Source organism: Arvicanthis niloticus, unplaced genomic scaffold (genome assembly GCF_011762505.2).
Source record: "Arvicanthis niloticus isolate mArvNil1 unplaced genomic scaffold, mArvNil1.pat.X pat_scaffold_1130_arrow_ctg1, whole genome shotgun sequence".
Lineage (NCBI taxonomy): Eukaryota > Metazoa > Chordata > Mammalia > Rodentia > Muridae > Arvicanthis > Arvicanthis niloticus.
The window spans coordinates 7,183-34,884 of record NW_023045141.1 but is presented as its reverse complement, the minus strand read 5'-3'; the positions used below and the strand labels follow the sequence as shown (position 1 = coordinate 34,884).

Below are 27,702 nucleotides of genomic sequence, written 5' to 3'. Positions count from 1 at the left end.
CTCTAATTCTAGCATCTATTCATAGCTTACTTAAAGCAAAGATTTTGGCTCCCCCCACCCCCTATGGAACACAGTCAATAATTAGCTCATATTTCTCTTTAACGTATGACATTACAGGTAACTTATACCTCAGATGTCTTTTAATGAGAAACCACTTGGAGATGTTTCATATTCTTACATTTGTAACATTTTTTTTAGGCAGAGGCAGATTTGAAAAGGAAAACAAGGTAGACAGGGTATTTTGAATTTGGTTCTGGGGAAATGGGTTCTGTATTCACTTGTTCTTTTGTTTCTCATTATTTGTGCCAGGGTCTCATATAGCCCAGACTGGCCTAGAACTGATCTTCATGCTTCCACCTTCTGAGTGCTGGGGTTTCAGGAATGTGCCAGCTCTATCCTCCATACCCTCAGGAGGGGCAGCTGACCGGGCACAGACCTGGTTCCCTTCAAAGACCCATTACCTTTAGGTGCTTAAGAGCCTGCTCTGCAACCAGTTCCTCCTTCTTATTCCACTCCACGGCGTTCATGATGCAGGTCCACAGCAGCCCGATCACGGCTGTTTCCGGAAGCTCGTTCCTTTTCATTTCCTCTTTGACGTAAAGCACCACCTACGTTTCATGGAAAGAGAGTCAGGGAGCAACAGCAGAGCAAATATAAAGCCTGGGGCTATTTATTCCTCTCGATGGCCAGGTCAATAAAAGGTTTGGGGCAAGGTGGGAAATCCTGGACACAGCTGCTCCATCCCTAATACACATCCTCAAATGATAAATAAAAAGTTGAAGACCTATACTTAGTTCTAGACAAAAGCTGCTAGATGACACAGAACAAGAGGTTGGCTTTGTTTCCTGGATACAGTCATTACACGGGTGAAACCTTTGGGTTTAGGAGAGTAGCATACTTGAGTCAGACTGACTTTCCGTGGGCTTGAAGTAAGCAACAGGTGTGTGAGTTTTGCACCCATTAAATTTCTTGATGGGTGCATCTTGGGCTTGTCCAGATCCACTCTCTACAGTGTATTCTTCATTCCTATTCTTGATGAGTCCCATGCCCCATCTCAGTGAAAAGTCAATTGGTAAAGAAACTACAGAATACAAAGGCTCCCTCTTCCTTCCCGGCCCAACTTTCCAGACAGGGAACCTTGCTATATACATGAGGATGGCCTTGAACTTACTGTTCCTCTCTTTACCGCCTAGCTACTGAGACTGAATTGAAGGCTCATATATACCAAGCAAGCCACACCCCCAATCCTGTAATTTTCTTTCCCCGGTTCATGTCAATCCAGTGTATTCTGTTAACTAGCAACATACCTTCTTTCCTTCCCTTATTATGAAAAGATAACTGTTTTCTTTACTCCTGAGCTGAACTTCAGGAACAGAAGAGTGAGTTGGGTAGCTCTAGAGAGAAATGGCCAGACTACTTGAGGCTCAGACCTGCCTGGGATTCCTTGAACAAATAGGATCAGGGACCGGCCTGCATCTAACAGCATCATTACAGCTTTCCCTGTAGTTCACTCCTCGCCGTGTGCACCGTGAAAGTCATACACAGCTCTAGTTTGAAGAATGGTTGAAATCTGTAGGCCATGGATGCACAGGCATTGGTTGTTCTAACACCTCCACCTGGTGGACAGTTACAAGTCTGAGCTTCTCCAGCTCCTAGCCTCTTGAGAAGCCAGGTAAGGCTTAGAGTACAGCAGATAGAAGCACAAAGATTTGGGAGTAGTAGGAGAAGGACTCCCCCACTAAAGCTTGAGTTTATCATATAGAAAGGGTTAAAGAATGCCTTTCCAGATGTATAAACAATTACTGCTATCTAACACATAGCAAACTATACTTATACTATGGTTCCAAAATCTGTAGCCTTTACATAGCTATTGTAAAGGAGGGAGTAAGGTAGGTGCTGGCCCAGCTGATCTTCCCCTGTGCGGACTTGTGTTTTCTTCTTCAAAGGTGCAGGAATACAGTTCAATGGTGGAGCTCTTGCTGTGTATGCACATAGTCCTGGGTTTGACTCCAATGACCACGAAAATAGAAACAAGCAACATATTCATACCCAGTGATGCAAAATGCCCAGCCTTGACACTAAGTACTAGTTAATGCTTAACACCAGGAAGAGAATTGACAATACAAGAGAAATACCACTGCATTTACCAGCAAATAGCCAAGTCTATATGTTGGTGAAACAGTTAGATAATCATAGTAAGGCAGTCAATGTGAGCCAAAATAACATTAACTTCTAAAAGACCTCCAAATATAATAAAATAGGATTTTGAGTGAATACCTTGAGCCAACTTCAAGGCCAGCAACAAGGAAATAGTGTATGGTAATACACATGAGAAAGGAAACGCTTATGCTATATAACCTATGTAATTCTTAATTCTACACACACACACACACACACACACACACACACACACACACACACACACACCAGCATGCATAGTTTTTTTTTGCAGCATTGGAGATGTAAACCATGGCCTTGTGAATACTTCTTCAAGTATTCCACCACTGGACACACCCGTCCCCATCAATCAACCATGTATGTTGTGCTGGAGTTCAGCCTGGTCTCCTAGCTCTCTGACTGGCCCCACCCTTACTCTTTATCTGTGTGTGTTGTGCAGTAGTAGTTTATTATATTACCTCCTTGATGGGGCATTCCTGAGACAGTCGCTCTTGCAGCTCCTTCTGCAGTTCCTTCCTGGTACCCAGTGACTGCTGGACTCGGAGAAAGTCCGATAGCTCCTTTAGCCCCGCATCAGTGAAGTACTTAGCGAAATGATCCACGCTTTGTCTGTTCACTGGGAAGAGTTCCTGAAGGAGAAAAGGAGGTGTGTAAACTACAGGCTATTCAAATTAGGATGGAATTTTCATACTAATGTCATTTGATATCTCACATTTAGATGAGGAGGACTGAATTATTCCTATACAGTGGCTGAGGTGAGTACCTTCTAAAATAAATTGATTTTCTGAAAAGGAATGAGCAACAAGGACAAGCTTGCTTTGTTCACTGTACCCATCCATGTCTTTTCCTTTTGCTTTAATCAAGAGTAGCACAGGACTAAATTTGCCTGACCACATGAATACGATAAAAACTCTGAGCAGTATTTGAACTGTTTTTAAACCGAGAGGAAGAAAACTGAAACCATTAGCTGTTCACACTGCTTCCTTAATCGAGTTAACAAGGCTCCTTCTGTAAGGCTGAAATGATTGGAAACACTAGGAAAAAAAAAAAACCACTCCTCCCCAGGGACCTCCACTCTCATCCCAAGTAAATTCGGCAGCCATTCAGATACAGTAAAAGAGCAATGGAGGACTTTGCCATTCTCATTCTCCACTAACCATGGTGCCTCTCAATTAAGGTCTGGGTAAGATCCAATCTAAACTTACCTCGTCAACTGCTCGGGTTCTTACATAATCCTGATGGTGGGGTTTTTTTTTTTGTTATTTTTTGGTTTTGTTAAAACAACAACAACAACAACAAAAGAGCAGAAGGCCGTAGCTGTTTTGATTGTCTTCATCACTTCATCTTCCCCTACGTAGCCTGGCACCTTCTCAGTAACACTTACTCATTGTCTAATCCTATGTGAATTCGGCAGCCAACCCTGAAATTCAGACAGTTTTCAAAGCTCTCACATTCCCCCAACTGCTGGCAAGTCTAAAACCCAGGCATGTGCTTTACATTGGTTATGTGTATCTGTCTGAATGTTGCCAAAGGCTCCGTATTTCCACCTTAGTGCAAAGAGCTGTCATGGGGCTGCCATCGAAGAGAGGAGCAGAGCAGAGGCTTCTGGGCCAGGACTTAAACCTCAACCTTCCCATTTCATCACCCCCAAATTTCCCTTGACTCATATATTTCATGTCAGAACAGAAGTCAGTGGGAGAATCTATCAAAAGTGCACGCACATCAAAACACCACTTCCCACCATAATGAAACTGCATTGTTAATATTTACAGTTCCATCCAAGACCTTCTAGATTTAGGAAAAGGGGCTAATTTCATTTTATGAAGTGGTCCCTGCCCTCCCAGAGAATCAAACTGTACTGGCATTTCCTTTAGACTGTTTAAAATAAACAAGTGTTTCTAAAAACAAAAAGAAAGCTGTCTGTCTGTCTATCTATCTATCTATCTATCTATCTATCTATCTACCTATCTATCTAGTCATCTCTCTATATCTAACTAGTGTGTTTATACATGTGCAGATCATAGGACCCAAGTGGATCCTCAGGAGGACAGCCTGTGGAAATCTGATCTTTCCATATGTGCATCCTGAGGAATCAAACTCAGTTCTTAGGCTTGGTAGCAGGCACTCCTACCCATGTATCCATACTGCCAGGCCTGAAGCAGAAATGCATCAATAAATTTAACACCTGATGTGGCTTATGTACCTAGAAATACTTAAGGACAGTGCTGTTGGCTCCACTAGCTCAGTACAACCACCGAACATTCTTTGTCGGGAAGACATGACTGCAACACGGGATCTGATGTTATGTTCAAGTGTATGTCAGTCATACTGTTCACAGGTGATTCATGAAGCAGATGTGGTTTTAGGATGCATACCCTCATTACATAGGCCTTCCTTACTACCAAAAGTCTGTATTAATTATTATTTGACATGATCTGTTTTCCTTTAGGTTTTGTCTATGTAATTTTCTCTCTACAGCATTTCACCTTGACTTTCCCCTTTGTTTTTGATTTTGAGGTAGTCTTATGAATTCACCATTAAAAAAAAATATGTATGCTCTATCTGTGTGCTGCCCATTCCTTTTAAGTTGGATGTTACCTCATAAAAGCTAGAATCTGTTTGCTTTCTTTCAACTCTCCCCATTCCCAGAAATTTCTGGCACCCAATAGCCAAAAACATACTCAATGAATAGATAAAAGATAAGAGCAACTTCACTTCTCCTTTTTCTAGGGAAAAATATTTTCTCCCATCCGTTCTCCTCTTGAGCTATACAAATTTCCCCCTCTGTAACAGTGCTGAGTAATGGCTGACATCACTATTTTTGTGAACAGTTACATAAAACTTTGTTGCATATCTTCATGAGACAGAAATTACTCCCTGGAGAATGTAACAGATGCCAAGTGTCTCAGGGGTTGAGTCAGGATCTCAGGCACCTCCTGTACTTGTGCATCACAAGCCCTGTCCTCACCCCACTGATGCAGGAAGCACTGGGGAGAAACGGAAGCTATGCTTCTCCTCCCCACAGCATGCAGATCTGGTAAGAACAGTTAAATGCCATGTGTTTTCAAGATAGATGCACTTTTATATCCAGTGACCTAATTAATCAACCTATAGCTATTTAAGAAACCAGGGCCAAGAAACCAGACTTTTGAGTCTTTCGTGGCAAGTTGTGATAAATTCTATCTGCGTTCCCAACCACCAACTTCCTCTCCATCAACGTGGATCAACAGAAGCCCTCCCTCAGTGTTGCTGACAGAGGCAGAAGCAGCTGAATGTCCTACTCTATTTGCCGGTGACATTTCCCCTAATTTCATTTTAAATGGTATTTATGCACATGTGTCAGAGTGTAGATATATGTGCATGAGTGTAGATGCACTTGAAGACCAGAAGAGGGCGTTGGAGCCCCTGGAGATGGAGTTGTTACAGGTGGCTGGGAACTACCTCTTCCTGACATGAGTGCTGGACCCTTTGCAAGAACAGTAGGTACTCTTAACCATGAAGCCATATCTACATCAGGGCCAATAAACTTTGGGTGGCCAATAGGAGGTAGGCTTTTAATATGCCTGAGGGCTTTAGTTTGTGACCTGTGTTTCTGTCTTATGCCATGCAGACACAATGTCCTAAATGGGAGATCTTTCATCTGGTTTCTGAGATGGAAAGACATGTGGAACTTATCTGTGACTAGACAAGATCAAGCTAATTCATGGACAGTTCACAGGCTCACCAAAAATGCTATAGTGGGTCTGGCAGGAAGGCTCACTAGGTAAATAGGTTTGCCACAAAGCCCACCAACCTGAGTTTTGATCCCTATAACAACACGGTAGAAGAACAAACTCCCACAAGTTGTCCTAAGCTCTATATGTGCATCAGGGAATGTATGGACCGACCCCCCCCCTTAAAGAAAGGAAGAAAGAAAGAGTAATATAATTCCTAATCAACATATCACAAGTATCTTATTTGTTGAGAAGAATAATTAAAAAAAATACATCAGGTTTTAAACACATAGTTAAAAAAAAAAAAACTTAGAAAGTGTTGGTTTGTTTTATTATGCTGGGGACTGGATGGCTCTGAGTGTGTTAGGCAAGTCCTGTACAACTCAAATACCATTATAGCCAGCAGGAAAAGGCTTTATTGTTGATAAAATGTTAATACCATGTCAGCAAACTTCCAAACTTGAGTGTTTGTATCTCTTGTAATTTTGTATAAGTGGCTATGACCACATATACAAGAGAAAGAAACTTTAAGAGAAGGATTTAATTTGGCTCACAGCTGGGGGAATAGCTTGTTGGTAGGAGTGGCTTGGTTCCCAGACCCAACCAGGAAGCAGAGAAAGGGTAGGCCAACATCCAGCTGGTTCTCTCCTCCCCCCCCCCCCCGTCTTTATCCCATCAATTTGCTACCTCACAGGATGGCCCTACATTACACAGCCTCCCCCTCCCCAGGAAATCCTCTCTAGAAAAGCCTTCATGCATTTGCTGTAGTGTTCCACATGATTGGCCTAGGGGGTAGTTTCACTTATTTAAAATATATTAGAGTTTGTATAAGACTACAACTGAATTTGTTTCTCTATGATAATAAGAAATGAAAGGAAGCCACTTGAGTTCAGCAGACCCTCGTATGTCACTGACATGTCAACATCCTGATAGTAGTTACTCGTGCAGGCTTGGTGCAAAAATACTTACAAGCAGCCTCTTGTCTAAGTTGGCTTTTCTCAATGAAGAGGTAACAGAATTGGCATCTTTCTCTGCCATCCAGGCTTTGAAAAGCTTGACAGCAAATGAGGCTGCGATGCCTGTTAAAAGAAAGAGAGAATGTTACTCCTGGGGACCAGAGACCACCTGTGAGGATGTACACTTCTGAATAGGTTTCTAGAAACAAGTAACAGCTAATGGATTTGATTCCGGAGAGAGGAAAAGGTAGGCAGACCTGCATGCACAGCTCTCTTTTCATACCCAAAAGAAAACATCTTCATGAGCAAGAACCCAGGCATGGTGGTTCATGCCCTTGATGCCAGTGACAGGAAGTGGAGGCGGGAGCATTGTTATAAGAGCCAGACCAGCTGGATCTCCACAGTAAATGTGAGGACAGGACAGGCTGCATGGTGATATTCTACTTATAAAAACAAAAACAAATGAACAACAACAACAAAATTAACAGTGAAAATAGTTTCCAGGCAGGCAGTGGTGGTGCATGCCTTTAATCCCAGTACTCTCCAGGCAAAGGCAAGTAGCTCTCTTGATCTCAAGGCCAGCCTTGTCTATAGAGCAAGATCCAGGCCAGGCAGGACTACGAATACTGCCTGGAAAACAGCAACAAAATTGTTTTCAAAGCAGGAGTATTGATTCCAATCTGGTATAACTTAATTATTCAAGTGTTTAACTCATTTTTTTCATATTTACTAAATGTGTGCATGTATATCTGAAGGCCAGAGGTCAACACTGAGTTCCCTAGAAGCCTTCATGTTGTTTGGTTGGTTGTATTTTCTTTCGTTCAAGACAGGGTTCTTTGTGTAGCCTTGGCTGTCCTTGAGCTAGCTCTGTAAACCAGGATATTCTCAAAGTCAGAGATGTGCCTGCCTTTGCTTCCTGACTGCTAGGATGAAAGGCAGGCACCACTACCACTAGCTCTTCATCTTGTTTGCTGAGGCAGGTCTCTTTTATGGCCCAAGGCTCCCTCCCCAGTTAGGCTAGGCTTATTAGACATTAAGCTTCAGGGACCTTCTTGTTTCTGATTTTCAGCACTGGAATTACAAACAGGTGCCACCAGGCCTGGCTTTCTACATGGTTACTGGCTATTGAACTATAATATACCCCCAAAGCATTGGAAAAACACTAATCACAAGAACTCAAGGTGCCAAAAGTTCATCTGATGATTTCTAGGGTCCTAAGGTTTGTAAACCTTGAAGATATTTAGAGGCTGTACTTAGCAAATTTCTGCTAACTATTAGAGACTTTCACAGTATAGAATGTATAGGGGCAATGTATGATCATAGATCAAAAAATGGCAGAGAATGGCTGATGCCAAGACCACAGCTGGGTATTTGTGCCATCTGTTCTGTGTTGCTTTTACTAAGACATGTAACAATCAGACCTAGAGAAATATCCAATGCTCAATACCAATCGGACCACTGCACTTGTATGAAGACTGTGGAAATTCTCACCAAGAGGCATAGGCAAAGGATGTGAAAGAACCAGCCAATAAATTTATTCCAGAGAGCCCGGGAAAGACACCAAGAAGACACTCCATTCATCCCTTTCATTATAGAAGTAAAAAGGCTGAGGAAGCCCAACCTTAATGTGGGAGAGCCCAGAGAGCTCCATGGCAAGGGGTGTGGCTCTGGAATGGCCACAGAAACTAAGGTGGGTGCTGACGTCAGCTGGACAGCAGATAGACAGAAGGACAGTCTGAGAACTCTCCTAATGAGCGGAATGACTCTCTTCTCTTTTATGGCTACTGGATAGCAGTTGAGCAAAGGTATAATTTCTTAATCCATTCTTAATTAGGAATCAACATTTAAATGTCTAGTTTCTAATGATGGTGAGGCATGAGAGAAAACCATGAAACAAATACAAAGCCACTTTCATAGCAAAGGTGTTTCATGATAACCAATTTCAACCACAGAAACGGTGAACACATTGAGCCATACGACAACCATCACTATCCTATAATGGTCATTGTTAAAGATTCATTAGTTCTATTTTATGTATACATGTGTACACACACACACACACACACACACACACACACACACTGTGTATGTAATATACCCATGAGGTCAGATGAGGGCACTGGGTCCCCTGAAATAACAGAGTTGCAGGCATTATGACCTGCATGATGGTGTTGGGAACTGAGTCCTCATCTTTGACAAGAGCAGAAAGTGCTAGTAAGAGCTGAGCCTCTCACTCAGGTTTGACATTAAGTAGTAAGGTAGTTGTCTTCTGTTGTGATGGCTTAGGTAATTCAATATTATCAGTGTATAGAGTGCAAATTTTACCTTCTTTTTCTGTGCAGAGAAAAAAAAAGAAAAGGCTAACATAAGATACATGAAGTGTCCTGAATTTTTTTCAGAAAGATATTCAATCAAATATCCCCGTATTCACAATGTACTAGTGATTCCAGAATGATAAGCCAAACACTGTAGACAATCAGCATAATGTCACCTGTCTCTTGACTTCCTTTTTTTCCCCTTAGCTACAAGAGAACTCTAAGCCCTCTCACGATGTGCATGCATGAAGGAGGAAAACTCTCCAGAAGAAACAGATGTTCTCACAAAAGCGCCTTTAATTTATTTTTAAGGAAAATAACTGTTTTGCGCTCAGTTGTAATTTGTACAGCATTATCTTCCTACAAGAGAACAGCCCACTTTTGTTTCGTTCTATAATCAATGACTTCCGTAGTGCCTGCCGAACTCTTAATACTTTAGCATTTGCACGAGTTTGTTTCTGTTGTGGCATTCTTGACTTTGAAATTATTCATTGTCTTTTAGACAACAAATGCCTTTTGGTTTAAAAAAAGATATTTTCTTATTTACGTGTGTGCTTGCCCATGTGCGTGTGCGTATGCGTATGCTCAAGGTCACAAGAGTGCAGGATGCCCTGGAACTGTGGTTACAGGCACTGGTGAGCGCTCCTAGTCAATAAGTATCTCACCCTGAATATCTTAAAAATGTGACTGAAATGAATACTCCAGAAGGGCTCCTGCCCAGCCTTTGCATCTTTTATTTCATTAGGCAGGGTATTGCTATGTTGTTCAGGCTGGCCTTGAACCTGTAATGACTCTTACTTAGGTCTCAGCCTTCTGATTTAAGGTGGTAACAGTTTAGGATTTTTGTTATTTTTGTTTAGGGGGATATTTTGAAAATGGGAAATTTCCGCCTTCTACTTTCTTTGTTGACTGGCATTTATCTCCAAAGGCAAAAGGGTCCTCCAAAGGACAAAACTTTCCCAGACCATAATGTACTATTCACACAAAGAACAGCATCTGAGCAGGAAGAAAAGGTTTGGATCTAATCAATGTCAAGGTATCTACAATCTGCAAGAAGTCAAATGCCAATATATAATAGGTGTGCACATTCTTCTGAATGTATAGTGAGTATGTACTTTAAAAACATCATTTCCTAGCGGTATGTGCACATGTGCGTGCGCACACACACTCTTCCATGGAGGGCAGACAGTTTTCTCACTGTCTCCAGTGCTCCTTTTCTTTTCCATCACACATGTGACAAGCCCTAAGTACCTTCTTTGACTAAGCTGTCCGTGAAGAGACTGGTGAGGATGGTGGCTGGGAGGGTTCCGTTGCCCAGCAGGATCCCAGACAGCATTGCCAACTTTGTCTGCTCTGCTTCAGAAAATGCTTTAAGGAAGAGGAGAAGCTGCAGGTACAAAAGAAAGAGAGAAATGATGTCTATGAACCCAGACAACAAGGTAGGAAGATAATAATGCAATGAGGTCATCCGTCCATGCCTAGGTAGTGAAGTAGGTCACTGTTTAGTGCAGATAACAGACACTGGAGACGCATGTTGAATCATAAATGAGAGTGCAGAAAGGAATGCTGTCTGACACAGTCCTTTCCTATGGGTTCATAACACATGTAGCTATAAATAGTCATGATAAGGGACATTTAGGAAATGGCGTGTATACATAATGTGCACTTTGCCTATGTACATGGAGAAGAGGAAGCACACAGCAAACATGTTTTCCAAAACATATTGACTTTCACATCCCCCACCCCCATGGGGAAACCACTTCCTCACCATGGCATGCATAAAAACAAATTTTTATTCTCATTGATTTACATTTAAGCGTGTATTCTGTATACTTGTTTGTTTGTGTGTGTGTGTGTGTGTGTGTGTGTGTGTGTGTGTGTGTGTATGCATGCAGGTGACTGGAAGGCCAGAAGAGGGTATCAGATCCTGAAACAGGAGTTGCAGGTTGTTGTAAGTCACCTGAATATGAGGGCTAGGAATTAACCTCAGGCCCTTTGCAAGAGCAGAAAGTATTCTAACTGCTGAGTCATCTGTCTCATCCTCCAGCCATAAGAATATAACTTTTTGAAACACAAAACATAGCAGAAAAGAGCCTTCAAGAAGATCTTTGAGGGAGAAGAGTTGTCTATGTTTTTTTTAAAACACCAGAAACAAACACATTATTTCTAGGATCATGGTTTAACCACCAGCTTTGGTAAGGAGGCAGTGGAAGATATGAGATAAGGGGATCTCTAAATAGAATTTGAAAAGACTCTTGTCTTCAGGAGTGGGGAGATGTGTGTCCCCAATACTTCAAACCTTAACATTTTAGAGAGCAAGAGAGGGTTACTTAGAAAGTCTGAAACAAGTCAAAGCAAAGGGGATCTTATGCCCGTCTTCACCATGAGTTTTAAGTCCTCAGAGCTGTGGTCCTCCTTTCCTCAACTGTCCTTTGCTTTGCGCTGTGACTAAATTTTCTCCTTTAGTCACATTTCATCGTTTCTCAAGCTTCCCCAGGGAACCTCAATCGCAGCAGGGGCCTGACTAAGTTTTCATCACTCAACACCAACGAAAAGCTCCCAGCATTAATGGAGGTTTGTTTTTACATGAGGGTGACATGATTCTCTAATCAGCTTTGTAATGTGTGTAGGACACACTAACTCACCATCCCTAGCGTCTGAGAGGGATTATGTCATTCTCTAGATATTTATACTGAGCGGAAGAACCTTAATCAGAGCCTTTGACTTCTATTCCGTATCTAGTAAGCTCTTAACAAACAAAAGACATTGTCTCATGCCAGAAAGTGACAGAGAGGGGGGCTTAAGTTAAAAATTCTCTCTGTGTATGTGTATCTCTGTCTCTCTGTATCTCTCTGTGGTTTATTTTTTAGATATGGTCTTGTTTTGTAGCCCATGGTGACCCCAAGTTCAGGATCCTTCTTCCTTAGATATTTGAATTTACCTTTTTCATTTCATCTTCAAATGCCTTTTCCAAATACTTGTATCTCCTGATGAGTTTATTGAAGACCTAAACATAAAGCAGAATCAGTGAATTATGCAAATAATTGTAAAGGTCACAGACAGAAGGGTGGAAATATACCACAGATGTACAATAATAAAAAGATAAACACACTCATATGAAGACATGGGAACCGTAAGCACTTCAGAAGAGGTACCATGACCCCAGGAAGAGTAAGACCAAATACATACATAGGATAAGCAAACTGAAGAATAGAAACAGGGGCTGGAGTCGTGGATCCAAGGTCAAGCGTGCTTGCTGCTTTTTCAGAGGACTGAGTTTAATTCCCAGCACCCATGTTAGGAAGTTCTAAAGCGCCTGTAACTCTAGCTATAGAAGAATGGAAATGTTTCAGGTCTTAAAGAGCTCCTTCCCCTGTACACATATTTTTATACAAATACATAAAAATAAACACATTAAAAACAAAAATATAATATAAAAATGAAAAAAATTAAAGAGAAACAATAAACAAATAAATGTTGGTGAAAATAAAATAGGATTTTTAATCTTCCAGATACAGACATTGAATATGTCTGAAACAAAGGGGTTATAGATAAAAATCACTGAGCTAGTGGCCTGGTTGGGAGAGCAGAGTTCTGGGCACATTACTATCCAGATGGGTCACAAATGTGAAAAAAACATAATCTACTTAGCTATGAAGAATTATTGGCCTCATCATCCCTACAGAACCCTAGAACAGGAATTGCCTTTCTGTCCTGAGTCTAGACCGTTCTGTATATAAATGATTCTTTTACTGAAACAGGGATCTTGTATGTACTGATCATCTTTAGTAATCATGGATACGTCTGAACCCAGTTGCTTTCTCTAATGTGTTTCTTCATATAACCAAGAGGACTGAGAATGACTGCCTAAACTCACTTCAGGTTTTCAATCACCATACTATGAAAGTATTTGCCAAGTATATAGCGTATACAAAATTAATTTCTAACTCCAAAACTTCTTTTTAATTATTTTTTCCTTCCAACTGAACATTTAATTGGCTAGGTTTTTCTGTCAATCTATAAATAAGCAATGATTTAAAAGCTCAAACACAGATCAGATCTTTGGTTTTATATTAAAAAAAATTCCCTTCCTTCCTTTCTTTCTTCTTTCCTTCCTTCCTTCCTTCCTTCCTTCCTTCCTTCCTTCCTTCCTTCCTTCCTTCCTTCCTTCCTTCCTTCCTTCCTTCCTTCCTTCTTGTGTGCACAAGTATCATCGCACTCATGTGGAGTCCAGAGGAAAAGTTTTGTGAATTGCTTCTTTCCTTCTGCCAAATGGGTCCAGGGGACTGAACTTAGACCGTCAGGCTCAGTGCAGTTGCCTTTACCCAGAATCATCAGAGCCCGCAAATATCTTCCTTCATATTAAATATGAAAAACGGAATCACTTGCTAAAAGACACCACCGTACTAAGACATGATAAAAAGGCAAACTACTATATCTTTACATTTATAGGAACAGTTGTCCTTACGACTTGTAGTTTTGTCTCGCTTTAGTCTATGTTTTCATTGGAATTCAAAAAATGATCTGCAGCAATTTGATGCTGAAAATGCTATTATGATATGGTAGATGGTAAACTGTTATCAGGTATCAAAGAAATCAGATTTAGGAATTATGATCCTTCCAGCTGTGGCAGTGCAATAGGCAGAAGCATTGGGAATTTGAAGCCAGCCTGGGCTATGAGACCCAGCCGCAAATCAATGTGATGAGCTATGAAACTCAGTGTTATTACTGAATCCTATCCCTTCCCAGATTATTTACAGCTCTTATATACACAGTAGAAACAAAGACATCTAGAGGACAGGCCAGTGTCTGAGCAATTTGTTCCTGTCTGCTTAATCTTCTGTTTCATGCAAAAATAATCTTTTCCCCTATTTTGGTAGTGAAGCTTGTGCAAGCCACACAAATGCATGCTCCCCACTGAGCTACACTGCCAGATCAGAAGTGGCGCTGAGAAGAGTCACTGTTGCAGAGTCCATATATAATCAGAACAGGAATAGCAGATCTAGTTAGCTGTATTTACAACTGATGGCTTCCTGACCTTTCACTGGGCCTTAAAATTCATTACTTCCTTTTACCAAGCTAATGTGGGCAAACTAACACTCTATAATTTTATTTAACATTGCCTTAAAACCCAGGGAGTTTGAACATACTTGCACACATTTAACAAGGATTTGTTTCTTCTCCTTGAAATATTTCTACAGCTGCTTATCCCGATTTATTAGTGACTCATGAAAAGGTTTTATGCAATATAAATATCTCTTTAGCGCTTATTCATTTTTGAGACTGGGTTCAATGAAGCCTCAAGTGGTCTCCAGCTCACTATATAGCTGAGGATGACTTTGAACTTCTGATCTGCTGACCTTTACCTCCAGAGTGCTGGGATTGCAGGTGTGCATCAGGTATCTACCCACTTTATGCATTACTGGGGGACCAGGAAGCAGATCAGGCCTGGGCTTTATGCATGCCAGGCAAGTACTCCAGTAGGTGAATGACAGTCTTAGCCTCTCTTACTCTTTATGATCTTTTTAAAAATTGGCTTATTTTATTTTTGTGTATTTATGTTTTGTCTGTATGTATGTCTGTGCACCATATGTATGCCTAGTACCCTAGAGGCCAGAAGGGGTTGTCTGACTCCCTGGGACTTGAGTTGTAAGCTGTCACATGGGTGCTGATAATTAAACCCAGGTCTTGTAGAAGAGTAGCCAGTGGTCTTGACCATGGTGCAATCTCCCGAGCCCTCTTCATATTCTTTAATATATATATATATATATAGATAGATAGATAGTATGTGTTCTGCTAATATAAATCACAAAACTTTCCATTGAGTTTTGCGTCAATTTCCCTCCTTGATATTATTATAAGAAATACCATGATGAAAATCACAGTAGTTGCCATTTCAAACATGCTCAAGTGAGGCTCTAAGATGTCGTAAGACCAGGAAGTAAAACCAATGGGTCAAGGGAAATGGGCAACCTTAGTATGACAAGAAGGAACAAAACTGTTTTCTCAAAAAAAAAAAAAAAAAAAAAAAAAAAGGATGACCGAGCAGCAAAAATTCAGCCGCAGAGGGCACTTGAAGCCTTGTAGATGAGGAACAAAGCTGTGGTACTTAATGCTTTCTGTTCTACCAGGAATGCAGCTGTGTATCTTCCCACACTTAGAGTCCATCTAGCACTGTTCTTGGGAGCTTTTGCCCGCCATCTTGTTCAGGGGCTTGTTATCCAACACACTGGCATTCTGCCCATGCCAGATGCTACCTGAGCATAGTTTCGGATGGTTTCATGATCTTCATTTGCTGAAAACACACAGTGGTTGGTCATCTTGGTCTTGTCACCATCGTCTATGCGTGTTCCTCCAGGGGCTGTGAGGACAAGTTATTACAGTTAGGATGCAGCTGAGGAACAAGGCCGAAATATAAAGAGAGGAGCAAGGAAAACACTGAAGAGTAGAAGTGAAAATGAGCCACAGTAAATTCCACTGGATGCACATGTGTCAATCAAGACAGGTTCCAGTCAAGACAATCGCAGTAAGCTGTTCCACATCATACCCTGACCACACCTGCGCCACATCCCGGCCATCACTAGATTCTATCATAAGTAACCTAGTTCTTTCCAAAGTGGGGCGATACTTAACCATGAAAGCTAATTTTTATTTGGTGAAATGAATCCCATTATTCTCAGTGCCACTTCTGATGACCACGACTTTTTTGGGACTGGTAAACGCCTGTAACTGTAGGATGATACAGACTCAACTGTTTTTGTTTTTGTGTTACTTTTTTTTCAATTACTTATATATGTGTGCCTGTGCACACATGAGTGCTGATGACCACAGAGACTAGAAGAGGATGTCAGATCCCCTGAAGCTGAAGTTATTAATCACTGTGCCATCTCCTAGTGCAAGATCCAACTTTATAGATGGCGAGTCTGCTGGTAGTGGGGTTATTAGTCCTGACTGTGGTCTCAACCATATTAATCAAGTCGTATGGACATTTTTGGCTTTTATTTGAGACGCAGGAATGTTTCTAAAACTATTTCCTCTTTCATTAACACAATTTCCCATATATGATTAATAGTCTGTACTAACTCTTTGAACTTGTACTTAGTCATCGAGTACCTGCATTGGTTGGAACAGTATTTTATTATCTTTTGTTTTGCTAGAAGAATTGGACTGGAACCAAAGTGCCTTTTGATGAGAGTTCAATTTCCATGTTCCCGTAAGTTGTAACAATGGCTGCCATAAGTACTGATTGACTTCAGGGGCAGGATCAGAGCATTAAGCATTTCTGTTTTTCACTTCTATTTCATTTTGGTTAAGAGGGTTTGAGGAGTGGCTCTTGTTAGAACAATGGCTCTCGTATACTTACCAAGTATTTGAAACACATAGTTTTACAATAAGCTACTGTGCTCTGCATCTTGGGTACAGCAACGAAGAGACCAGGGTTTTTAATCTCCTTATCAGTCCCTTGCTAAATTTGTGTGCTTTAGCTTTAATTTAATTTGTGATTGGGTGAAAAGGCCATACAGCTAGTTTTGTTACTGGACATAGGCAAATGAGAATTTCTTAGCTTACAGACTCTTCCAGGGGGCTTTAGAATTCAGCAAATAGTTTTGTAAGTAAATTAATTTCAGAGAAGTAGGCTCTTGAAGGAATCTGTTTTCCTTAAGTCAACTTATGTACCCAATATACATTAATTAATGAATATAACCCTGGAACAACATTAAATTAAAATGATAAATCTTCTCAAACCTCTGGACTAATTGTTCTTTCATGGTAAAAATGGCAGAACTGGACAGTTTGACCTTGAAGCTGCAGACTTTTCCCTAAAAAGGGAAATGTTTTAAAATTTGCATTTGTTCACACACACACCAGATACACTTGTCACATGCTGATGGCATGCTTGCATTTAAAACGGTTTTTCACCATATTAGAAGCAAGTGTTAACTGCCACTTCCACGTTTTGGAACGCCACTACTTTTCAAGGAAGTAGCAGTAAAAGAAAGTAGATCTCTTGTAGCAACCTTTTCTCAAGATGAAAGCAAAAGAGAAAAGAAAAATATTCTTTGAAGACCAAGAACAATAGGAAAACTCTGTGGTACGAAGAAAATTCCTGCTCAACTAGTTTTTTTAACAAAGGATTCACATTGAAGGAACTTGTCTTAGTTCATTAGTTACACCATAAATCTGGTTTCAAAGGTATCTGGGACTGTATACCTGAACTAACTACAGCACACACTTTGCCCCACTTTCCTGCTGTATGTATTGACACAGTGTGAAGGATGAAGTTTGGGCTGCAGAACTAAACTGGTATTGCTTATAAATAAGCTCTCAAGATAATCAATCATCAATGCTCGGTGAGCAAATACTTCAACACCTTTACAAGGCAGGTGGAGAAGGGAAGGAACACCTAGCAATCCAGTCAGAGGGGAAGGAAATAAAAAACGGCTCAACAAAGGCACCAGGATTAAGAGTGCCGCCTGGAGGCCACAGGCAACTTAAGCCACAACATACAGGTGTGATACACAACTTGAAAGTGTCTATGCAAATGAGCTGCCCGCATGAATGGTTATAGCAGCATGGTTGCACAGGACTGGGCAACAGTGATGTGTGACTCACTTGCTGACCATTATTGCTGCACAGAGTTGCCAGTGTAATGATCAAATATACGATAGCCAGTGAATATTAAAAGTCACACTAGAACGTTCTGCATTATTCATTAAAAAATATGAATTGTTAATTTAATTGACAAGACCTAAAAATAGATGTACGTAGAGACTCACTATTTACAGCAAAATGTTAACTAAAACATTCTCTCCGACTGCTAGGATCCTTCCTATCATCCACCCTTTAATTCCTTGGTGCTTTGCTAATTCCACAGAGCAGGACACAGGATTTGTGTCCACAGACCCTGGAACTCAATATTCCTTAACACTACTGGGCTGTGTTCAAATCACCCCAAATGTAATATTCATGGAGGTGAAAGGCAGAATATATTGCTTAGTAAACATAAATTAACATGCATAGTACCACATACACACACATTATTGATTATATTATATATAATCAATATATATTTATATATTATATATTTTATTATATATAATATATATTAATTATATATAATATATAAATATATATTGATTATATATAATATATAAATATAAAATTATATATATAATATATATTATTACTCAGTTCTCAAAACGTGTGAAGTGGGAGATTTCTAGAAGGAAATTAACCAAAATATTATCAATAGCTATTTCTAGGTATTGGGATTTACCATACTATATTTAGCTTTCTTGAATCCTACACTGATGAATGATTTATATAAATTGTTACACAAAATTAATTCAGTATGTAGTGAAAGTTGGCAGTGTAGAACACAGCCTGGTGATGTCTGGGGCTACGTTCCACATCAGAGCATGTAAACAGAGCTCAGAAGTGGCTTCACATCACAACGGAGGAATGTATTGCAAGGAAGATTGGCTTAGCCAATGTTTCTCAATGGAAAGCACCGATGGCATCTGGGACAGACACTATGCATTTATAGTATATCTATTGTATGTATTATCGGTACACTCAGCACACTTGCCCCCACTTCCAAGTAAGTATCTGTATTTTATGTGTGCAGGTGCTTTGCCTTCATGCATGGAAGTGTGCAGCAACTGTGGAAGCCAGAGAGGGCATTGGATTCAATGGAACTGGAGTTATAGATGGTTGTGAGCCACCAGATGGGTGCTGGAAATTAAACCTAGGGCCTTTAGAAGAGCAACCTCTTTCAGCCCACAAAGATTTCTTAAATAACTGAAAATCAGGAAAACTGACTGCTTCTAATGATACATAGCTACAGCGGAAATCAACTATAGGAACTAAGATCTAAAGAGGCTGGGGAGACAGCTCAGTTGTTAAAGAACAGAACTTAAGAGTTCCAGAAGCTACATAAAATACCCAGTAGCTATTAACTGGCAGAAACACGGGATTCCCTAGAGCATATGGGCTAGCCGGAGTAGTCATCTTAGCAAGCTTTGGTTTTGACTGAGAGACTTCACTTGTCTCACTGAATAATTTGGAAGAGCTATAAAAATAGATTCCTAACCTTGGGCTTTCACATGCATGTGTTTGTAGAGGAAAAAAAGAAAAGCTATCATTTGATATCTGAATTCAGTAACTACACAGGAAAGTTCTAAAAGACTTATGCAAATACTCAAAGACACAGCCTTTTGTAGACCATTCGGATTAGGAACACATGAAGCAGTTGGCTTTTGGCTTAAGTAGTGGCCATGTCTCAATGTCAACAAAACCTCTTAGTTCTATGCTCTACGAACCAGCCATCATTTTAATGTATTCCTGCATTGGAATACAAAGGTATATATACCATACTATTGACTTGTATTCAGTTTTTCAATGGGCAACTGCTTTAAGTTCTAAAAAGGCTGATTATGTGATTACACACATTAGAACTATGGGGATACCTGCAAAAATTAAAACTAATAATGCTCCCACTTATGCATCCAATAAGATGAAGAAATCCTTTGAATATTACACACAATACTGGTATACCACACAATACTACAGGTCAAGCAGGTATAGAAAGCCAATCGAACCTTAAAAGAAATGCTTATTAAACACAAAGGGAGAGTAAAAACCCCTAAATAATGCTTTGTTAACAATTTTCTTAATAGGTTAGGCTACAATAGCAGCTGAAAAATACCAGGTTATTGAAAAAACTGAGGAACTAGGCCAACCAATATACTATAAGGATGTGTTGACATTAGACTGGAAACCTGCAACAGTTTTAAGATGGGGATGTGGTTATGCTTATGTATCTACAGGGAATGAAAAAAATATGGATATCAACTAAACTTATAAAGATTAAGTCCGACTAGGGAAAACCTTTTATCAGCTGAGACATGAATAGCTTCACAAAGCAAATAGCCTAGATGATTCACAGACTGTCTCAGTTACTGATTTCTCCAAAAAATGCATGCAACTTCAAAAGGGCTAGCCCGAATCAATCACATAAAGACTAGACAATACACAGACTGGACAGACAACACAAACACTGGATAATACATAGGTCAGACAACACAGAAACTGGATAAACAGAGAGACTGGGCAACAAATGTTACAGGTAGCTTTTTTCAGATTAACAATTTCCCTATTCCCTTTGGGCCGTGAATACAAATTCTTCTTCTCCTCAACTCAGCAGGAAGCAATCATAAGAAGTCTGTCATCCCAATCCCTTAAATTGGGGTGGATAGTTTTTGACATTTGATGTGTTATGGTTGTTATCATCTAGAGTGGTAAGTTGTTTTGTTTAGTTACTGTATATTGATAGAAATTAAAGGTTGTTTTATTAAACTATTGTTTGACTATCTTGTACATAAGCTGTTTTTTTTTAAGGTGTGAGGTGAAGTCTTAGTTTTATGGTTCTTATAATTGTTTCTATTGTATGCAGATTGTTACTGTTGGAGAAAAAGACAATTTTTAAACAGAATGGTCCCCCATTCATATGAAGTGGAAATTTCTGCTGTTTTTTGTTTTTGAGACTCAGTTGTGTCATGTGATGTTTTTTCTGGAGACTGTCTTATGAGAGGATGCTTTGCTGAAGCAGACACATGGGAGGATGTTTTACTGAGAATAAACGCATGGTGTTTTTTTTTTTTTTTTTTTTGGAAGCTGCCTGGGAAAAGGGCATGTGGTATTTTGCTGGAGTGAACGCTTGAGAGGACATGTGATGTTTGGAAAGGGTATAAATTCAACCCTATGGGCAGTGGATGATGCTGTGTATGGCATTGGTTCACCTTGCTGTGAATTTGTAGAGAGAAATGCATCAAAAAACTTGTGATATTCCAGCTTGTGAAAAGTGGGTTCTTACTGCTTCTATGGACTTGGGCTGGCTGGCAGAGCCTTGCAGTTTCTGGATTTGTGAGTAGTGTTTGCAAGTGGGTTGAGCTACTGCTGCTGATTCACGTGAACCAAACTGCTGATATCCTGACAAAGCAGATTGGAATTGCCCAAAAGATGCACCTAAACAGGTGCATATCCCCTTTTGCCCTATTAACCTTTCCTTTCCACTACCTCTAGTAGGGGAGGTGGGCTAGAAGGGAGGATAAAGCATTTAAGAACCCTTATTAAAGTAGGTTTTGAAAAATCTAAGGCTACACTACAATAATATCATTCTACATTATAATCTAGGTAAAAATTATAAATTTTTTTTAACCAAATGTAATTAATGTAAGCTTCCAAAAATTCTATCTTAAGAGGAAATATAATAGTAGAAGTGAAATTCATGCACACTAAATACATAGACGGGACATAAAATGACAAACCACGTGGCTTACCAAGCATGCTGCCAGCCACCAGGATATCAAAGAGTGTGTCTGCATAGCGACGATAATCTAGTCGTGAGCCAGTAGAATCCAAAAATTTGGCTACAGCTTCAAGGTCATCACCAGCTTCATTAAGCCCCTGGACAAGTGTATCCCTGAAGACTGTGGGTTCGAATTTCTCTTTTTCATCTGAAAAATAAATAAATAAATAAATAAATAAATAAAATAATTTCATGTGTGTATGTGTTTATCCATATAGTCCTGAAAGAAACTGGCCATGTAAATTTCCATGTTCTAAAACACCCAAGTATCTCACACATAATAACTTTAATGATTATTCATTTATATCATTTATAGGCTAATATATGTAATCTATTAAGTCTAATCAAGGGAAAAAATTATGACAACTAAAACTTAAATTATTATTTTGTCAAAGATAAAGAAATAAAAGCAGAGAATCACCAGACTGTAGAAGAAGAAAATGAACAAGACAGAGATGGAGAAATAAGAAGAGATATCTCTTCTATAAGAGAAACTACTCTGGACCATGAACAAAGAACCCTGAATATGAGAAACTAGATACATGATGCACACACAGGACAGGTACTGTTTCTGTCCTCAGCACATGACATCAGTGTTGAGGGTCCCAAAGATGTTTTGTTGTATGTATAAGGATGTTATATCTATTCATATTTTGCTAGCATTCAAAGAATAACATTAAAATACTGATTCATTGAATAAGACAGTAAGATACTGTTTTAGAGTCCTGCAATCTTTTTAATGGATTCTTCTAGGTATTGTAGAGAGGTATTGGAATCTATTTCAAGATCACTTATTCTCCAGACTCTGGAAAACTGTGCTGTAAACTTATAATTTAGTGCTATGACTAAGTTCAGTTTTAATATTGTAGGTCATCTGAAAGAGCTGCAGAGTGGAGATATGGCATTGTGTGGCTGGGAGAGAAGTATGGGAAGATGAAGTATGGTCTAGACTCTAGAGAGTTGCCTTTCTTATTGAAACATCTTCTGATGTTGAAGGAGAGAAAACAAGGAAGAAGAAGGACAGGGAAGAATATGATAAATACCTCCAGAGTGACAGTGAGCTCTAAGAATAACAAATGACAAAAGAGTGAAGAACTCAATGGGACAATTGAAAGAGAAAGCTGAAAGCTATCCCTCAGAAGAAACTAGACAAAAAGGTGAACAATCTAGAGAATCTTAGTCAAATGATAAAATAGTACAGTAAAAAAGATAGCAAACCCAAGTCAATTGAAAGTACTTTTTAAATTTCCAGAAAGTTTTTTTTAAAAGCAGAATTAAAGAATAAGTGTTTAGTTGAAAAGTTGTTATGAACACACCACACTTAAATTGGATGCACACGAATTTTAGAAGAGCAGAAACAAATCAACTACCTCAAGTTTCTGGGGCAACACAAACCAAAGCCAAGTCACACATAAAGTATCAAGAAACAGAATCACGTGAACTCTTCAATAAATCATGAACAATTTGGGTTCAAAAACCAGTATCTTCAAAAATTTGGCTAAAACCAATTTTCAATCTAGAGTCCCAATGTTCAGCCAAACCAGAATTCTTCAAGGACAAGAGCAAAGAGAAATATTCAAAGTCTCAAAAGTGTGGGTTAGCTACAGGCTAAGCCATGAGATACTACAAAGGAAGGGAAAGACACACGAGAAGGAAATAGCACAGGTGTAGACAGTGGACAGTCCAGCTTCAAGGTGACAGACAACTCAAAGCTGAGGAACACAGCAATGTGACAAGGGGGGCTCTTCAGTGTCATAAAATGTGAGGTGAAATGAACTTACGCACCACAGTCCACCCTCCAAAGACTCAGAGATCACTACGGAAGTGGGAGTGGAAAGAACTTAAGAGCCAGAGGCAGTGAGCGACACAAGAAGACAATACCTTAGAGACACAGCAAGACATATTAATATATATATATATATATATATATATATATATATATATATATATATATATATATATATCATAGCAGTGGCTGCGACATCTTGCATAAGACCCACAGTCCTAAATAAGAAGAAATCCAGCATGGTGAAAGGAGTTGGGCACAAAGTTCTATCCCTGGCTGAGATGGAAAAATCTACTAGCTGCTGGGAGAAGGGCCAGTTTCCTCTAAAAGCGTAGCTCTGATAAGTGTTCTACAATTCAGTGGAAAGCCACACATCTAAGAATGTTTGGGCAGCACAAGCTGGTCTCCATGGAATTAAACAACAGATGTAGAATATGTGTGAGAAGGGAAAGGGGACATAACTAGGAAGCTTTGAGGGAGAGAGAAAAGATGAATATGATCACAATACATTGTATGAAATTCTCAAAGAACTAAATAAAGTGAGATGCATCTATGATACAAGATAATGATTCTTACCTTTAACCCAACAGGATAGTTGTTGGCATGGTAATACCTTATTGTTGAACCTTATATTTTGAACATGAAGATAACCTGATATTAATATCCAATTTGTATATAATATTCTGATGACTTTGTAATCATAATTTGTATATTTTAATTTTGTAAAATAATTTTAAAATGATATGGAAGATAAATATGTTATCCTTTCTTTCTACTGCTTATTGCTTTTAAAACTTGTCTTTAATGTAGCATTAAAAATAAAAAAATAACATTATTATTGCATAAAAATCCATGCTTTAATATAACATTAAGGGAGACAACTGATCAAAGACATAGGCTTCATGTCTATTTTTTCAGAATTATTTTAATTCTTATACTTTTAATTGTATAAAAGGGAGGGATAGCTGATGAAAACTGAGTAATTCTGAGTTACTTCAACTCTTGTTAATCATAGCACAGCCTGGGATTCACTGACTTATCATACAGCTGACTGCCATGCCAACATAGACATAAAACCTTGCCTGAAATAAAATTTTTGAAACAGCTTCAAAAAAAAAAAAAAAAAAAAAAAAAAAAAAAAAAACCAAAAAACCCAAGAATTCCTTTACTATACTACCAATGCTATCAATTCCTTAATATAACAAAGGGGAAGTGTTAAGTGTTGTCTAGTTTTAAGCCATAGAAAATAAAGCCAAAAATCAGAAAACTACTAAATTCATTTAATTGCAAGGCCACACCATGATACTTATATAAAGAGAAACACAACCAAGTAGAAGTTGCACTGTGAAGATCTTGTCCACAGTCATAGGAGAAGAAAAAGGACAGGAGGTATCCACGTGAGTATGCAAGGTCAGAGAGAGCAGAGCTGAACATTGCCTCCGTAGTAGGAGGTAAATATTCAATACCGCAAAAGAAAATACAAAAGAGAGAGAGAGAGAGAGAGAGAGAGAGAGAGAGAGAGAGAGAGAGAGAGAGAACGAGGAGGAGCAAGAGATAGCCACAGGAAAATGTGATCTGGCTTCAAGCACCAGCTAGAGAGGAGTCAAAAGAGGCCCAGCCGCTGTGACTACATCTCATGGAGCCCTTTGCTTAAATTACATGCTTGCACAATTCTGGTATCATTAAAACTGTCTAGCTCGCACAGATTGGACGCTTGTAGCTGTAAGAATGGGTAATAAGTAGTTAACATCATTTATACTAACATCAGAACCAGAATACTAGTCAGAGTCATGGCGGGTGAGGGGGAGACACCATAAAGATAGATATAGATTAATAGCAACAGTGTTCGCTATAAAACAAGAGATAAAAGACTCTTTGATGTCATAAGAAATATTTTACGTAGCCACCAACACGTAACTGACAGCAACAGAAAAAAGGGGAATGTGAGTCTTGTGTAGTAGGGGAGGGAAAAATAGTCAAAATTCTAGAGGAACGGAGTACATAGGCTGCAGGGTAATCAAACCCCTGAGCTAGGGGAAGCCACTGGCAAGCAGAGCAAACATGTTTGACCCAGAACCTAACCCAAGGGTCACTCTCCCTTCTCAGGAGACAGATGTTTTCTTCCTCACAAAGTAGACTTCAGGCAGGAATCTGACATTGGGCTAGAACAAAGAAGTAATTTCAGACAGGAATCTAAATCTTAGGCTAGAACAAGGAAGTAGGCTTCGGGCATGAAAATGACTTTGGGCTAGGACAGGGAAGTAGGCTCAAGTATTTTGGTCATCCTGATAAGCCCTTAGAGACAGGGATCACAGGAGTGTTCAGGGAGTGTTCATGAAATTTTGTTTATTGCCTTGCTTGTTCCTTGACTATTTGCATCTATTGTATTGCCAGTCCCTCAACCTAGAACTGACCTTAATACTTGCATGTAATTAAAATGGTATAAAAGAAAAAAAGGAGGAGAGAGGATGGGATAGGTGGGTTCTGGGGAGGGGAAATGGGGAAAGGAGATGACATCTGAAATGTAAATAAAATATCCAATAAAAAATATGAAAGACACAGAAAATAAAAGGGTCATAGGTCATTCATTAAGTCTATGACTGACTTCAGTTGAGGCCATTCTCACAATGATACAATGTGCTTTGATGTTGACTGGGGTGGTACATCAGATTTTGATAATTTGGAAATTACAAACTGAGGAACTGAGAAATACTGTTGGGGGTGGGGAGGACCAACCCAAGCTGTACCAAGAATCCATAGAGTAAGAATTATTTTTATGTAACAGACAACTTAAAAAACTTGTGTTTGAGCCAGACATGATGGTACATGCTTTTAATCCCAGCACTCAGGAGGCAGAGGCAGTTAGCTATCTAAGGCCACCAGGGTCTATAGAGTAGCCAGGCTACACAGAGAAATCCTGACTCAAAAAACAAACAACTCAAAAACTTGTGTTTATCAGAAGTCCTTTATCTCTCAGTAATTTCCCAAAGGGACTGCCAAAAAAAGAGGTAAGATACTGAGACAGCTATGGATGTCTTAGTGTGATGTCAGTGTTCACTGTCACCTTGATATAATCTAGAATCATGTGGGAGATGGTCCCCAGGGAGTATTTGTGAAACATTTTTCTTCAGTGATATCTTCTGACTGTAGAGATACTGTGGTCAGCTGCTCTAAACTACCAGTGCCTCAACTTTCACATCACGATGGGGCTGTGAGCAGAGTAAACTTTTAAGCTGTTTGTGTCAGAGTATTTTATCACAGAACAGGAAAAGAAACAAAGACAGGGGAGAAACAGTGCCTTAAGTATGAATGATCACTGAGCTTAGAAATCTAAGTTCAGGAGGTTTACAGGCCTAGGATTCTTTTTTCTTTTTTTCAGGGTAAGAAGTCTCTTCTGTTCACCACGGCTGTCAAGAGCTAGGTTTGCAGTATTGGGCTTTTGCCTCACACGCCTGGACAGGACCATGCCTCAGGACGGAAAAGAGGCAAAAGGGAAATCACACAGGTATGGTGACTCACGCTTGTAGTCATGAGTTTCAGCACTCCAGAGGCTGAAACAGGAAGACTGTGGCAAGTCCAAAGCCAGCTGGGACTGTATGGTGAATTCTGCTCACAGCAGGAACAAGTGAAAGTCCCATGCACGACAAGGGCGAGCACTAGACTGGATTTACTCTGACTTCAAATTCCGGAGGCCTTTTTCCCCAAGCATTACTATCTTTTTCATAAATATTCTCTCAAAAAAAAAATAAAATAAAATCAAAACAGAATACAAAACAGGAAATTAAATATAAAAAATGATTGCACAACCAGTAAGGTTGTAAATGTAAGAAGCAGCCAACCTTATCAATTGTTTTCATTTTGTCTTTAAAGAGGCACAGCACCGGCAGGACATGAGAGACATGTAACACTGAACAGAAAACTCAGTTCCATGGCTGCACCACAAAATAAAGGCTAGTTAGAGTTCCCTTGTACCAGTAAGGGGAAGTAGGAGACAATTCAAACTACTCAATTCTAATAATTCGATTAGAACACACATACACAACACAACACAACCTACCCCTTTTCCGGGTTTTGAACCGCTGGCCTGTTAGTACTGGCTTCTGATGCTTATTCATAAAATTACTGAAAAAGAAAAACAACATTTATATACTTTAAATTTGCATTCAAACAAACCTATGCAGATAACAGTACACGTTCAACCTCAACCATATGGGAATACGGCTTTTACATTACTGGATTGGCCAAATGTGAAGATTTACTAAGAACCACTTTTGGCAAAGGTTGGGAAACAACCATAGGCATCAATGTTGGCAGAAGTTAGACTTCGTGCCATGCTTTCAGGGAGTATCTCTCTTAATACTTACATGTGTACACCCTGCAGTCT

At 39.5% G+C, this 27,702-nt stretch overlaps 1 protein-coding gene across 1 annotated transcript in view; it reads right to left on the bottom strand.

Annotated features, from left to right (window-relative positions):
* Window positions 1–27,473, bottom strand: part of LOC117701475 (eIF5-mimic protein 1-like) — a 37,407-nt gene extending 9,934 nt beyond the window's left edge. The window contains exons 1-8 of the mRNA XM_034493148.2: window positions 27,376–27,473; window positions 21,504–21,680; window positions 15,420–15,523; window positions 12,104–12,169; window positions 10,414–10,549; window positions 6,861–6,970; window positions 2,637–2,807; window positions 462–608 (exon numbers count right to left, since the gene is read on the bottom strand). Coding sequence (XP_034349039.2) covers window positions 462–608; window positions 2,637–2,807; window positions 6,861–6,970; window positions 10,414–10,549; window positions 12,104–12,169; window positions 15,420–15,523; window positions 21,504–21,680; window positions 27,376–27,460 — 996 coding nt within the window. The 5' untranslated portion in view covers window positions 27,461–27,473. The remainder of the gene's footprint in view (window positions 1–461; window positions 609–2,636; window positions 2,808–6,860; window positions 6,971–10,413; window positions 10,550–12,103; window positions 12,170–15,419; window positions 15,524–21,503; window positions 21,681–27,375) is intronic.
* Between the last annotated feature and the right edge of the window lie 229 nt (window positions 27,474–27,702).